Source organism: Lissotriton vulgaris, chromosome 4_1 (genome assembly GCF_964263255.1).
Source record: "Lissotriton vulgaris chromosome 4_1, aLisVul1.2, whole genome shotgun sequence".
NCBI lineage: Eukaryota > Metazoa > Chordata > Amphibia > Caudata > Salamandridae > Lissotriton > Lissotriton vulgaris.
Genome location: NC_141691.1, coordinates 571263022 through 571277600, shown reverse-complemented (window position 1 = coordinate 571277600; position 14579 = coordinate 571263022). Strand labels below are relative to the sequence as shown.

Below are 14579 nucleotides of genomic sequence, written 5' to 3'. Positions count from 1 at the left end.
GGCCTGCTCCCAATCCTAAGGACCCTAAGACAACATATCCTGGAGAAGACGTGCTCTCAATCCTGAGAACATTTATTGGAGGAGGTCTGCTCTTAAACCTGAGATATACCTGACAGCATACTGAGAAACTTTGCATTCTCGCCTCCTGCGTCAACTGCGACTTCTTTAACTCAATAAGGAGGGCCAGGGCCTATTTTGGCACCACGTGCACTGCGTAGTAAAGAGGCTGTCTCTAGGCTTGTGCGTAAGTTTCCTCTGTTGACTGTGGAAGGCAATTGCCTCTTGCTGGAAATTTATAGCAGTGCTACTTCAGAGGTACATATGACACTATGGCCCTGAATACAAGTTGGGAAGTTAATTTCGTACCACATGTAAACCCCTGTTTAGGGTCAGTAAGGAATTACGAGTTGGTTTTTATTTAATGCATCCACTAATTATCGAATCCGTTAAATAAGCCAACATTTCTTACATTTCAGCAAGTCAAACCTGCTGAAATTAAAAAAGGGGGAAAACATACGGAATGTGCTGTATTATGTGGGTTTTGGTGCACTAAACACCAAAAACTGCATGTTATTCCCCATAAAGTCATAATAGGTGTTATTTATTGGACCCGATTAAAAGCATACCCCATGGTATAGGTATTTATCAGGGGATATAAATACCGCTTCAACTTGTGATTTAGCCCTTACTGTATGATAGATAAACCTGGATTTTAGAAGACTGTCCCATACATACAGAGGTCAGTCCAGCCCTCTTTTCTCAGAATCTTACCACCCATGCCTCTGGAAATAATGAAATTCAGCACATGGCACTAGTCAGGACTGGTAGCGCATGGTTATGAGAATGACCTAATGCAGAACATAAAATACATGGGGGTTAATTTCAAAGATTGGTTTGTTTTCCCTCTGATCTCATTATGTTAAAAATGCTTAGTTATGGTTTGAGTGTGGCTTGTCTCATTAACGTCAGCGCCCTTTAGGGGTAAGTTTACTTTAGTAAAGCTCATCTGCCTTATGTGTCTAAAAGACTATGAACATTCACTACACCACTACACTGCACCATGGCCACTGCCACCGCCTGTGGACGAGCCCAGCTTCCCCTCCACACAGCTGCATCTTTGCCTTCGACTCGCCGCAGTGCTGTGCTGACCTTCCTCTAGGTTTGCGCTCTATATATATCATTACCAGGTCCATTCACTCATACGCTTCCTGGTCTTGAGCTTTATCCCACTTCTGCTTCTTGTGTGTAGATTCTAAACACAACAAATGAAAGCAGGATATTGCCTTGAGTTCCTTGACCAGAAAACCACACGACCATGAGGTAGGATAGCCATCTCCACCCTGCGTTTATACCACTGGACGGCACAACTGCTGGTGGTAGCGAATGACTGGCTTTGGTGAGGCAGCAGGAATCCTCTCTATTAGCAGGCAAGAGAGCAGTGGACCCCTGGGCCACCTCATAGGCCAACCCTGAAAGCTATAGTTCTTCAGGGTGATGACCCTAGTAGGGTGTAAGGGGAAGATAATGTTAAAGACGCCCCTTTGGGACTCAGAAGCTGAGGGAGCTGCAGGCAGTGGAGTGACTTGGGAAATGGGGTCTCATTTCATCTCAAAGCTGGGGGGCATCTGCCACCATAGGGACATGATCCCACTTGCAGAGCTAAGGCAACAATTTGTTTCAACTTGGGGCCAATGTCTCCAGTATCTGGAAGTGCTACATATACTCCTGGGTTATGGGGCCTTACTCAATGAGGTGGTGGAGGAGACGCCATTGGTACATAGACTTATAGGATCACAGCTACACAAACATGCACTTTCCCAAATCTACGCCACCCTTCTGGCTAACAGTCAGCCCCACCCGCTTACAGCCAAATGGGAAGGTGACCTGGGGGTGTCCTGGAAGACGACGCATAGGAAGAGGCCTGCCGATATCCCAGGGAGATGGCCATACTAGTTGGTTTCTGGCTGATAAAGCTGAAAATACTCCACAGGGCATACTTCAAACAAGACACGCCTGTTAACGATGGGGAGTTCCGGTGACGACCTGTGCATATGGGGGTCCCTCGTACACACTCAGTCGGACTGCCCCACGATAAGGGAATACTGGGGAAGGAAAAGTGGCATCAGTAGTACTGTGGTCCTGACCCTTGGCTTGGTTATGCTGGGAATGGGGGAGGAACTCACCCTGGATAGGTCTGCCCTACTATTCTGAAATGTGCCATTGGTGGGGGTGCGGAGAGACATTATCTGGTACTGGAGGGCTGCCATGTTCCCAAAAGTGGCTGATTGGGAAGACGAACTTGGGCTGGTGTATGATGAACGAGAAGTTGGTTTACCTAGCCTGCAGCTGCCCCTGCACATTTGAGAAAGCCATGACCGGACACAAGAGAAGGCCTGGAGTGAGGCACGCCTCAACTAGTGTATGGGGCTGGATGACCATTTCCGGAGTGACCCTACATGGGGACTCGCCCCCACCAGACTCCCACATATATTTAGACGCCTGGTGGATCCAAATATACTATGATAACGTAACGTTGGGGGACAACGTGGTTTCTAAGTCATGGCTTGGTTATTTGTCTGTTTGTGGCATAAAACCTAGTAAACAGATGTTTTTTTAAATAAATTAGCTTAAAGCTTGAGGCCTTAATTTCAGATTTTGAACTAAAATGTTTGGGGCTGGCCAGGAGTCAGAGTGCGTGCATGCTCTCTCAGAGGGCAAAACTATTACATAACACTCGTTTGGGTGGCAGCGAGGTGCCACCTAATGTGAAGTGGCCTGGGAGTAAGTGTCTTTGCATGCTGGGATGTTTAAGACCGCACTTGAAAGATTCAGGGTGCTGTTGCTGTTGTTAGCAGAAAGGGCAGGACAGTTTGCAAGCGTGACCTGGGACCCTCTGCAGGTATGTAGGGCAGCTCAGTCAGCACCCCAGCATCCCTATTCTCAATTTTAACACCAATTAAATAAACACTTATTGTCCGGCTTTCGCATGTTTTTGACGGCGGGTATAGGGCTCCATCTACGGCGAAACGGTGACGTGCCGGGGTCAGGCGTGGGTTTAATGTCTTTGGTCTGGATTCAGACGTCGGGCGTGCAAGCGTCATCACATCCGAGTGACGTCAGCTGACCTAACGTGCTCGGTAGACGCTTGGAAGCTAGGCGGGTCAAAAGTGCCTTTACACAGTGTGTGCATGCTCCCTTACATTCGCAGCGGGGCTGCCACCTGTGCCAACGCGGTACCCATGCCTGTCACATTCCAAACAGCACTTTTACCGGCGCTGCTAGCAACGCATGCAGCATGCGCCAGAGACGGGAGTTTCCCAAGGGCAGCTGGGGCTCTTCTACTCTCCGCCCGTTTGATCGGCATAGGAAGCATTAACGCCTGAGTCGGCAGCCATTTGAAGATCCGAGCATAAAGCAACGCTTCTGCGTTGTGGGAGGGGCGCGGACCTGACTTATCACAGGCACCTAGCCCTCAAAATGACAGCTGGGAATAAACGGCGTTATAAAAACAAAGAGCGTGGTACACGTGTGGCATCCTTGACTAATAAGGCTATCACGATTGTTATTTTACACACTACAATTACAAAACGTAAACATTATTATATGGTGTCTAAAGCTGTGGGCGCTCTCATTCTTGGGAATAACATTGAAGGTGGTAAGGAAGTTATCTGTGGGTTGAAATCCCCGCCCCCTAATGCCAAGCAGTGTGGAGCTAAGCAGTATCCACCCAACTGCATCTCAGAAACAACAAACAACCTAACAATATAGAGCTAAAATTGTGCTGTACCACAAAAACAGAAGCCACTGTACCTTCTTTCAATAACCTGAAATCATTAAATGCCAAGAAACATAAATGTACCCGACATCTCTTCAACTGGCGCTTTAACCCAACGAGCTATCTCAACATTGCCAGGGTGTACTACTGAGAAGTCACTGCATAGACCCTGGTCTTCAAAACAGATTCAACCTCAAGTACTACATGAAGAGCTATTATTTTTGTAACTTTTTTTCCACATTTATATATATTACATTTTGGTTCAAGAGAATAACGCACTCCTTTGACGAACTGTCACGCGCCGCTGGACGGTTTAATGGAGGTGATAAAAGATCTAAAATGCTAAAATAGAAAAAAAACAGGCCGAGTGCAATCACTTAATGTGTTTTAGACCTGGCGCGGCTCCTGCGTCTTGTGATAACATGTCATCATTGGCTGGCACCAGAAGAGCGTCAGCCCCCTTGTGCCGAAAACAATTTTTAGAGATTCTGAGCGGAACTCCCCACTAACACACCCACATGTTGAAATGAGAAATTACCTTTCAGCAGACACTATAAGCACTCTTTTGCACACAGAGATAGGAGCCTACGCACATCTGCCATTCATTGCTTACTCTTCAATCACAGCAGCAGGCAGCGAAGACGCTAGTTCGCGAAATAACCAAGTCTGATAAAACACATTCGCGAATTACGCCCCTGTGGAATTTCGCGGCGCGGAGGAGGAAGGAATCGCCCACTCCCTGGCGCAGGGGTGTCCCGGCAGCGTCACTTACCAGCGGGTGTTGTCGTGATAGTGCTCCAGCACCGAGTAGCCGAAGAAGGACCCGTTCGGCCCCTGATAGATCACGGGTGATTCCAGATCGATGTTGTAGGCATATCCCGTTCCCAGGCAGACCGCGGCCAGCATCACTTCAAAGATGCCCACGAGGCCCCCGCTCACCGCCCCGGCCATCCTGTACCGCGAGCCCCGCAGACGCAGCAGAAAGTTTCAAAACTAACTTCAGACCACTTGAGCACCCTGAAAAGTGTGCACTCGAGGTGTGAGCGGGGATGAGCAGCAAAAGAAGACAAGAAGGAATCCCAAAATGCAGCCGATGGGGTGTGCGTGAGGATGCGCAGCCTCTGCAGGAGCGGGAGGTGTGTCTGAGCTCACTGGCTGCTTCTCACTGAAGTGGTGAGCACGGGCTTTTCTCCTCTGCCCCTTCCCCGCGTACTCTCTGAAAGCCTCACTTCTGTCTGCAGTGGTCCGGATTGCGGATGGGAGGGCTTCTCTCCAGAGCTACCCACCCTGCTGGCCTTCTTCAGCCCGAGAGCGTTGGCGCCCTCTGGTGCCCATCGGGGGGACTGCGGGGACAGAGAGAGGCTAGACATTACAACTTACTTGGCAGGAGACCCAATAATAACATCTTGCAATTACTTAGACATTTCAATATATAAAGCCTGCACATTGTACGTAGCACTGTAGAAATAACCACGACATAACATATAACTGTGCAGGTTGATGGAAATGTCTTAATGTGGTTTAAATAGTGTCAACAGGGCAATTTTGATGCAAATTTCCATGAACCCATCATCAAAAATGTCAAGGGACAGAACTTCAATTTCTCATCCTTTTTTCCTCTTTCTATGCGTGCTGCAGAATGCACCGTATTGCATAGATACAGAGCATCTCTGCCCTTTCCTTCTGATGCAGGGCAGCACAACAAGGTGACTTGGTGTGTTGCCCTGTCCCAAAAGCCCGTAAATCTGGGCCTAGATGTCTACAGACACACAGGGCAGTGCGGATGCAGTTATATTGGGATGCTGTCACAGTATTCACAGTTTGCACTGTAAAACGCATGCTTACTGCTTGCCAATTAACCCCTTAGCTGTGGCGGCTATTCCGCCGCAGCGCTAAGGGGGAGGCGGGGCCTCGCGGCGCTCCCGTACTCATGACGGAACCGCTCCGTCACGGCCCTCGGGTGGGCTGTGCTTGTGACGGAACTGTTCCGTCACGGCCCCGCCCGCTCTTTGGAACGTCAATGCAGGCGCGGAATTCACGCCGCACAGGCACGCGAGCTGCCCGTGACGGAACCGTTCCGTCACCAGCACAGCTCACCCGAGGCTCGTGACGGAACACTTCCGTCACGAGCACGCAAAGGGTTAATTCATTTATTTATATAGCTATATAGTGTGGACATTATCCTAAGGTGCTAGAGCGCGCTACAGGAGAAATACTTTGTTACATGGAAGTTACAGATGATCTAAGAAAGACAGTACAGCTCTAAGTAATTACAAAGGTTGAAAGTACAACAAGGTAGATCATTTCATAAAAGAGAACGTACAAAAGCCATAAAAGGGATATTTATTCATATTTGTGGCAAATTTGGCAATACACTTAAAAATCAATGTTTTGCCAGAGGTAATCTGGGTTTTGCTCGATTGCTGGAATCCAGCTGAAATTGCTGGACATCTCAATGTAACGAATGGGCCAAAGATGTGACCTCAGAGATACATTTTAAAACCTCGCTCGGAACCACACATTGTGTTCTCGGATGTTTTCTATCTACAGGGATATGGGGCTGTCTGCTTTGGATAAGCATTGACACGAAGCATCTTCTATTTTCAGTAAACTGGATCCGCACTGGATGCGTTAGCAAAAACATATAACATTTCCATCTAAATGTATGCATTGCTGCGGTGCTTTCTGCATGACTATGGAATTGCCACACTTGGCTCAGCATCAGCTGAACGAACCACACATTTCAATAAAAATGTTTTAACCCAAGCTGCTAGAAATTTACTAAGATCGCAGCATGGGATGAGGGAGGTGGTATACTTGCTTACACTTTTCAGAAGTAAATAGCTACCTTTAACTATAGAAGTAGACATTTCACCCGGCTAGTTATAATATTCCTAATGGATGGATTCAGGCAACTGCCTTTGTCTACAAATGAAACCCTGCATACTTAAATATGAACCATAAAAGTTAGGAAACATGTCTTTTTTTGCCATGAGTATGTTTTGTTTCAGTGTTGATGTCAATCCAAGAATACATCTGAATGCTCCAAAAGCAGCTACATTTTCAAGAAGGTACATCACAATATACAGAAAAACAAAAGAGTGTCAGAGGGTCTAGCTAATCTATGTGTGGGTCATTAAACTAACAGAACCGTGTCAAATCATCTAACCAAAACAGAAAGAAGAATTGTTGGATACCAGTGATCACTTACAGGTTATCCATCAGTCACCACACGGAACCGCCCTTCATCATTTGGCATTCCTGTTGTTCACAATCATTGGTACGTCACTGGCTCAGGCAAGGGGAGGTCAGTTGGTATAACCTCCTGAGAGCCAAGTGGCGGCCAAATAGTGGTAGAGTGTCACAAACTACCCATCAATTCGTTTGGTGGGTGACTGATTTGCAGTGCTGTGAAAAGGGGTGTGTGGATAGGGTGAGTGAAGATGTATAAAATTGGGTGAGTGAGCAATAATAAGAAAACTTTATTAGGTCATATGCTCGCTCCGCCAACATTAAAAAGCAGCATAGGTAGTTTTAACAAATATCTACCCTGATATTAAATTGGTCGACATGTTTCAGCAAACTTCTGGGGACTAACAAGTCCATTGCTTTCATCAGGACCGAAAAACGTATAAATGCTACTGCAAAGAGTGAAGTGAAAGAATTAAATTAAACGTGACTCAATACTTATATTTCTTCCAACTTGAAAAAAGATCACCTGAAATGTGAGGTGTATTATTTAGTTTGTAGAAAGTATGTTCGTCACTGTGAGGGAGAGAGAAAAGGACACAGACTAATACATGGATAATGACCACTTACACCACAATATACAACAACTCCAAGGGTATAACGTAGGCCGCTGCAGCCCCTGCTGTGCAGGGAGGTCCCCAACCTTCCAGGGGGCCCCAAACCCATCAGCTCATATCTGTGAGATTTGGGAGACTTAGGCCCCTTCATCACATTCTGCAGGGGGGGGCATCATTTTGCATTACGCCACTGAACAATCCCAAACATTTTACATTTTTTTCACGGTCTGTGGTCCGATTGAAAAATAAGTCCTTCTATTAGCGGCATAGCATGTACACAGAACAGCCAACAACAAGATCCAGAGGACACATTTTAAAAACCTATCCTGAACTGAATTCTCACTTTTGTAACCAATCTACAAGAGGCTTGCATGAACCAGCTGAGCTCTTGTAAATCTGTACAGACCTGTATTGATCCTGTACAATGATGCTGTACCAGGTGGATGTTCATAGAGCCATATTAAAGGATAGAGAAACAGACAGGAAGTGATTTGACCCTATTTGAAAATCAGTGATGTGCCACTCAGCCCTAATTACAGGCTCATCCAAAAAGGCAAATTCACCTGCTTTTGAAACCAAATTGAACTACAATTGAACAGTGGTAGAAAATATTTCTTAAGGATAATATAGAACACAATTTAGAAAAGTGACGTAACTGTGAATTGCCACAGATGCCCCACAAAATTATCACACCTCACCTTTCTTTGAGGAGTATGCCCCCTAAAAACATAAGCAACAGAAGTTTTTCTTTTGCACTGCAAATATATGAATTTGGACAAATGCCCAAAAAAACCTGACAAAAAATACCCATAAATACTGAATTAGGTGGAAAGACGCCTTTGGCACCATTGTAACAAGAAACTCATGAACCCTAGTTGTAAACTATGGTGTAGTTGTATGCAGCTTATGTAACACACTTTGGCCCAGATGTAGGTAGTAGCAAATTACCGAATGGTAAATACCGAATTTTACCGATTCGGGGCCATATGTAGGTAAATGGGATTTACCGATTCGTAAATACCGAATTTTACCGATTCGGTATTTACAAATCGGTAAATGCTATGTAGGTATATTTACCGAAATACTTACCGAATCGGTAACATTCTGTAATTACCGAATCAGTATTTCCCAATTCGGTAATTGCCATTGATTCCTATGGGCCTTGAGACCCATAGGAACCAATGGCAATTACCGAATCAGTAAATACCGATTCGGTAAAATTACCGATTTTACAAGGGGGACAGGGTGTCACTTTGACACCCTGTTGCACCCCAGATTCAGGCTTGTGTGCCATGTGACACACATACATGCCCTTAGGGCATGTGTGTGTGCCACATGGCACAGGTGTACATGCACAGATGTGCATGTACATAGGAATTCGTTATTTACCATCAAATAGAATTTAATGGTAAATAACGAATTATTTAGGGCCTGTGGCACTGTTTTCATATTACCAAATCTGTAAATTTACCGAATCGGTAATTTACAGAATCGGTAAAATTACTGATTCTGTAAATTTCCAGATTCGGAAATATTTTGGCCCCCTACATCTGAAACTCCAAATACCGGTCGGTAATGGCCGAAATCGGCCGTTACCGACCGGTATTTGGCCTCCTACATATGGCCCCCGGTATTTACTATTCGGTAATTGCTATGTAGGTAAAATATTCGGTAAAAATACCGAATCGGTAAGATTCGGTAAGTACCTATCCGGTAATTACCGAATCTGTATTTGCAGATGGAATCCTATGGGCTTCAAGGCCCATAGGAATCAATCAATCAATCAATACTGATTCGGTAAATTTACAGATTTGGTAATATGGGATGTAGGTGGCACTGAAAACAGTGCCACAGGCCCTAAATAATTTGTTATTTACCATCAAATTCTATTTGATGGTAAATAACGAATTCCTGTGTACATGCACATCTGTGCATGTACACCTGTGCCATGTGGCACACATACATGCCCTAAGGGCATGTATGTGTGTCAACCTGTGCCATGTGACACACATACATGCCCTAAGGGCACACAAGCCTGAATCCGGGCTGCAACAGGGTGTCAAAGTGACACCCTGTCCCTCTTGTAAAATCGGTAATTTTACCGAATCGGTATTTACTGATTCGGTAATTGCCATTGGTTCCTATGGACCTCAAGGCCCATAGGAATCAATGGCAATTACCAAATCGGTAAATACCGATTTGGTAATTACCGAATGTTACCGATTCGGTAAGTATTTCGGTAAATATACCTACATAGCATTTACCGATTTGTAAATACTGAATCAGTAAAATTGGGTATTTACGAATCGGTAAATGCCATTTACCTACATATGGCCCTGAATCGGTAAAATTCGGTATTTACCATTCGGTAATTTGCTATTACCTACATCTGGGCCAAAGTGTGTTACATAAGCTGCATATAACTACACCATAGTTTACAACTAGGGTTCATGAGTTTCTTGTTACAGTGATGCCAAAGGCGTCTTTCCACCTAATTCATTTTTATGGGTATTTTTTGTGTCAGTTTTTTTTGGGCATTTGTCCAAATTCATATATTTGCAGTGCAAAAGAAAAACTTCTGCTGCTTATGTTTTTAGGGGGCATACTCCTCAAAGAAAGGTGAGGTGTGATAATTCTGTGGGGCATCTGTGGCAATTCACAGTTACGTCACTTTTTTTAAATTGTGTTCTATATTATCCTTAAGAAATATTTTCTACCACTGTTCAATTGTAGTTCAATTTGGTTTCAAAAGCAGGTGGATTTGCCTTTTTGAATGAGCCTGTAATTAGGCCTGAGTGGCACATCACTGATTTTCAAATAGGGTCAAATCACTTCCTGTCTGTTTCTCTATCCTTTAATATGGCTCTATGGACATCCCCTGGTACAGCATCATTGTACAGGATCAATACAGGTCTGTACAGATTTACGAGAGCTCATTTGGTTCATGCAAGTATCTTGTAGATTGGTTACTAAAGTGAGAATTCAGTTCAGGATAGGTTTTTAAAATGTGTCCTCTGGATCTTGTTGTTGGTTGTTCTGTGTCCATGCTATGACGCTAATAGAAGCACTCATTTTTCAATAGGACCACAGACCGTGAAAAAAATGTAAATGTCTGTGTGCCACATGGCACAGGTGTACATGCACAGATGTGCATGTACACTGGAATTCGTTATTTACCATGGAATAGTATTCTATGGTAAATAACTATTCAGTAAGGGCCTGTGGCACTGATTACAGTGCCACCTACATATGGATCTACAGAATCAGTATATTTAACGATTCAGTATTTTACCGATTCTGTAAATTTACAGAATCTGTAAATATACCGATTCTGTAAATATGAGGCCCCCTACATGTCAAATCCCAAATACCGGTCAGTAACGGCCGAAATCGGCCGTTACCAACTGGTATTTGGCGACCTACATCTGGCTCTTTGACCCTTGCACTTAACAATTAATGAGTAGATTTGAGTGAATATGTCTGTGGGACTAAAGGCCTGATTATGATTTGCCCAGTAAATTGCAAACCCCGCACAAACACGTAAGAGTAGTTATAGCAATTACATGAGTGCAATGTTTATCGCATCCAGTAATTAGCGGGTGCAATAAAGTCCACATCCCTCATTAAAATTCAGCAGGTAAAATCTGCCAGAATATAAAGAGTAAAACGGACCAGGAAAAAAGCATCAAAATATATACGTTATGACCCATTTTCAGTGCAAAACTCAAGCGAGGCAATAATTATCGCAACCAACAAATTCTGGAAGCTGTCATATTTGATCAGATGTGATAAACATTCCATCTAGTCATGTTCTGGGCGGGCAGAGTGTTCCCAGAGTCGCAGGGTCCGATCTCTAGCTCCCTGGTGGAAGGACTTCGTTCAGCGCACCAACTTGAACCAGCAAATCCAGTTGGACTGCGATGCAGACACAACCGACTCCGCAATCACGTGTAGATAGGTCTGAAAAGATAATTTCAGGGTCAGCTGTGGAACTCCAAAGAATTTTTAATTAATATATAACTCACTCAAGGATCACTCGAAATGATATATGTATTTTAAAATATTTATTTTAAAAATCCTAATTTAGTGCATACAATATTAAATAGTAAAGCAGTAGAAGCTGGTGCTATGCCCATCTTGATCTTCAACCGCATAAAGTTTCTCTCCTAATAATGATCAATTCCGAGGTTTACATACGGTTTGACCAATGATTTTTCTAATATTTACAAAATAAAATAAGGTTTGGAGACTGTAAATCTTCTATAAGATTAAACTAACATGCACAACGTGTGTCAGTTTTATCCAAAATTTGACATTAAGCATCCATCTTTGTAAACTATTACCTTACACTGTAAGGGTCCATATTGTAATGTCCACATCCATTATTCATTAAAAAAAACTCATGTCAGCCTAAACAGTGAATACCCATGTGATATCATAATTTCATGTCTGTGTTTCAAGAGCTTTACACTTTCTGCTAAAAAGAAATGAAAAAATATGACAAGGCATTTCTGCACATGTCCCGCATTCTATGAAAAAAATAGAAAAGTCTGAAAAGACAAGGGATGAAAATAAAAGAGCCGGGAGAGACACATGATGAAATTGATCGAATATGAAAGGGAACAGTCATTTACAGTCAGATGTTTATGACATCACTGGAATAATGCCTAAAATAAATAATAGTTATAATGCATCTGAGTGTTCTTGCAGCTACTTGTTGGCAAGGGTTCTTCAGATATAAATGATGTGTACACTCGGAATCAAATGCTTAAGCCATCTGCCCCGGATATGGAGTATTATTTATAATGTTGTTTCCTTCTAAGGTTTAAATTCTCCGATTACTTGCTATCTAAGAAAGCCTCCTCCCACTATACCCCTGAAACTCTTCATGAAAAATTGACCTTGATGTGCTTTCTTTCTTTAGAGTGACCCGCTTCTTGCCTTCCATCCTCTGCATACATTCTATTTCTGAGGATATCCTCCTCTTTGTCTCACGCCTGCCTGCCTCAATCAGTCTTATTGTAATTCTGCAATTTGCTGATACCTCATTTCATACATCACAACCGCTCCTCTTTAAAAGCCTATTCCTGAAATCTAACATTACCTAATCTCCACCAGCCCATGTATATCACCAACCATTCACCTCAAACACATAGCCACCCACTAATTTATTTATTTATTTATTTTAAAGGTTTTATATAGCGCTGGCTAGACCCGGAGGTATCAGAGTGCTTTACATGAGTATCAGACCATAATTGCAGGTTACATTGTTACAAAGGTTACACAGTTATTGGAGCCTGGCAACATAGTGACAAGTAAGGTTGAGACAAACAAAAAGGACATATACGTAAAGGAAAAAGCAGGCAAGGGGAGAGATTCAGTAGAAGAGGGGGTAATAGCGGGCGAGGTAGACAGAGAATGGAGGAGGGGAGGGTGAGAGACACAGCATGAAAAGAGGAGGGAGGGGTGACGGGAATACAAACCGAGCGATAGACGAGTCAGTGCGACGTCCAAACTCCCGCAATCTGTGATCCCAGAGGGAGTGGTATCATTTCCCCATCTCTGTTGCGAGTGGCTCCCTATACGCAGTGGACTCTCTCAGAGGGGTCTCTGAGACTCCAAGGCCTACATACTGGATCCTTCCCCAAAGCGGGGAGAGGGAGTGCTTTGGCAAGGGGTGCCATACCATACCTCAACTGTGAGTGGCTCCCTAGGCGCTGTGGACTCTCTTAATGGGTTCGCTGAGACTCCAGAGTAGAAATATTGGATCTTTCCCCAACAAGGGGAGAAGGAGTGCTTAGTCAAAGGGCACAAAAGGACAGGGGGCTAGGCGGTGTAGCGGGCAGGGGGAAAGATTCAGGTGATAGGGGATAGGAGTAAAGGAAGTAGGACAAAGAAAAATTGCTAAATGGGAACAGATAGATAGATTGGAGACAAGGAAAAAAGCAGAGTTACATAAATACGATGGGGGGGGGGGGCGAGGCAGGAAGATGGGTAGAAAAACTGTGCCCAACGTCCGGCTGTGTAGGTGACGGTCATGGGATGAACCCAGGCTGATCTCCTCAATAGCTGAACAGAGCAGCTCCACCGGGCGTCGGACATAGTGTTTGGACTCCGCTGTCAGGATGGAGATCAGGAGTACTTAGAGATTGTTAGATTTCAGGGGGGGAGAAACCATGGACTGAATGAATTTCAGACGCCATCATTAGGTCAGGGACAGTTCTGGTAGGATTATTAGGAAGATTTCAGCTGGGGGAAAAAATAGTTAAAACTGGCGGCCACGTCGCTGTGGCGCCCACAGTGGCAGTTCTCGCTCCTCTTCACATCTGCCAGGCCAATAGGGACAGTTATGTTGCAGCAGGATAACTCTGTAGGTAGGGGGTTAACGATTTATTTATGGCTTAGGGACAGTTATGTTGCAGCAGGATAACCCTCTAGCTAAGGGGTTAATTATATTCCTTATGGCTGCGGGCGGCTTCTTATCTTCAGATTATGCCAGGCCAAAACCGCATCACTAGGGGGCCACGATGTTGGTGATGTAGTAGCCCCGGTGGTCAGATAACGCTCAAATGTAGGAGCGGGCCGGGGAGGGGGTGAGATAACCAAAGCCCAAGGGATGCTCTCAATCCGACAAGGGGCTGTGTAACAAGAGCGTGTAGCGATAGTGAAGTAGTGTGGCTCACTGGTTAGAGGCGGCAGACCCGAGAGCAGAGGACGGCCCGGGACCAGGGTTCGATTCCCGGCGCGGCAGGTTTCTGGACCAGGGTCAGCGGACTCGATAATTCTCTCGCCTCGGTGCCCACTCTGATCAGCGATCACACTCGGCAACTCTGGGCATTAGCTTGCCTCATCTTCACTAACGGCCCCACCAGACCGCCGGGGATGCCTGGTCTCACCCTGGAGATACCCATTAAGGGACCATCTCTCAGGGAAGCCAGGAAGGGTTTCGCAGCGGTCGAAGCGCCTTGGGACCCTACGGGTAAGTAGTGCGCTATATA

The 14579-nt window shown here is 44.8% G+C and overlaps 1 protein-coding gene across 1 annotated transcript in view; it reads right to left on the bottom strand.

Moving 5' to 3' along the window:
• ITGA9 (integrin subunit alpha 9) overlaps nucleotides 1–5012 on the bottom strand; it is an 885057-nt gene extending 880045 nt beyond the window's left edge. Inside the window, exon 1 of the mRNA XM_086964777.1 lies at nucleotides 4548–5012. Coding sequence (XP_086820903.1) covers nucleotides 4548–4726 — 179 coding nt within the window. The 5' untranslated portion in view covers nucleotides 4727–5012. The remainder of the gene's footprint in view (nucleotides 1–4547) is intronic.
• Nucleotides 5013–14579: the final 9567 nt, after the last annotated feature.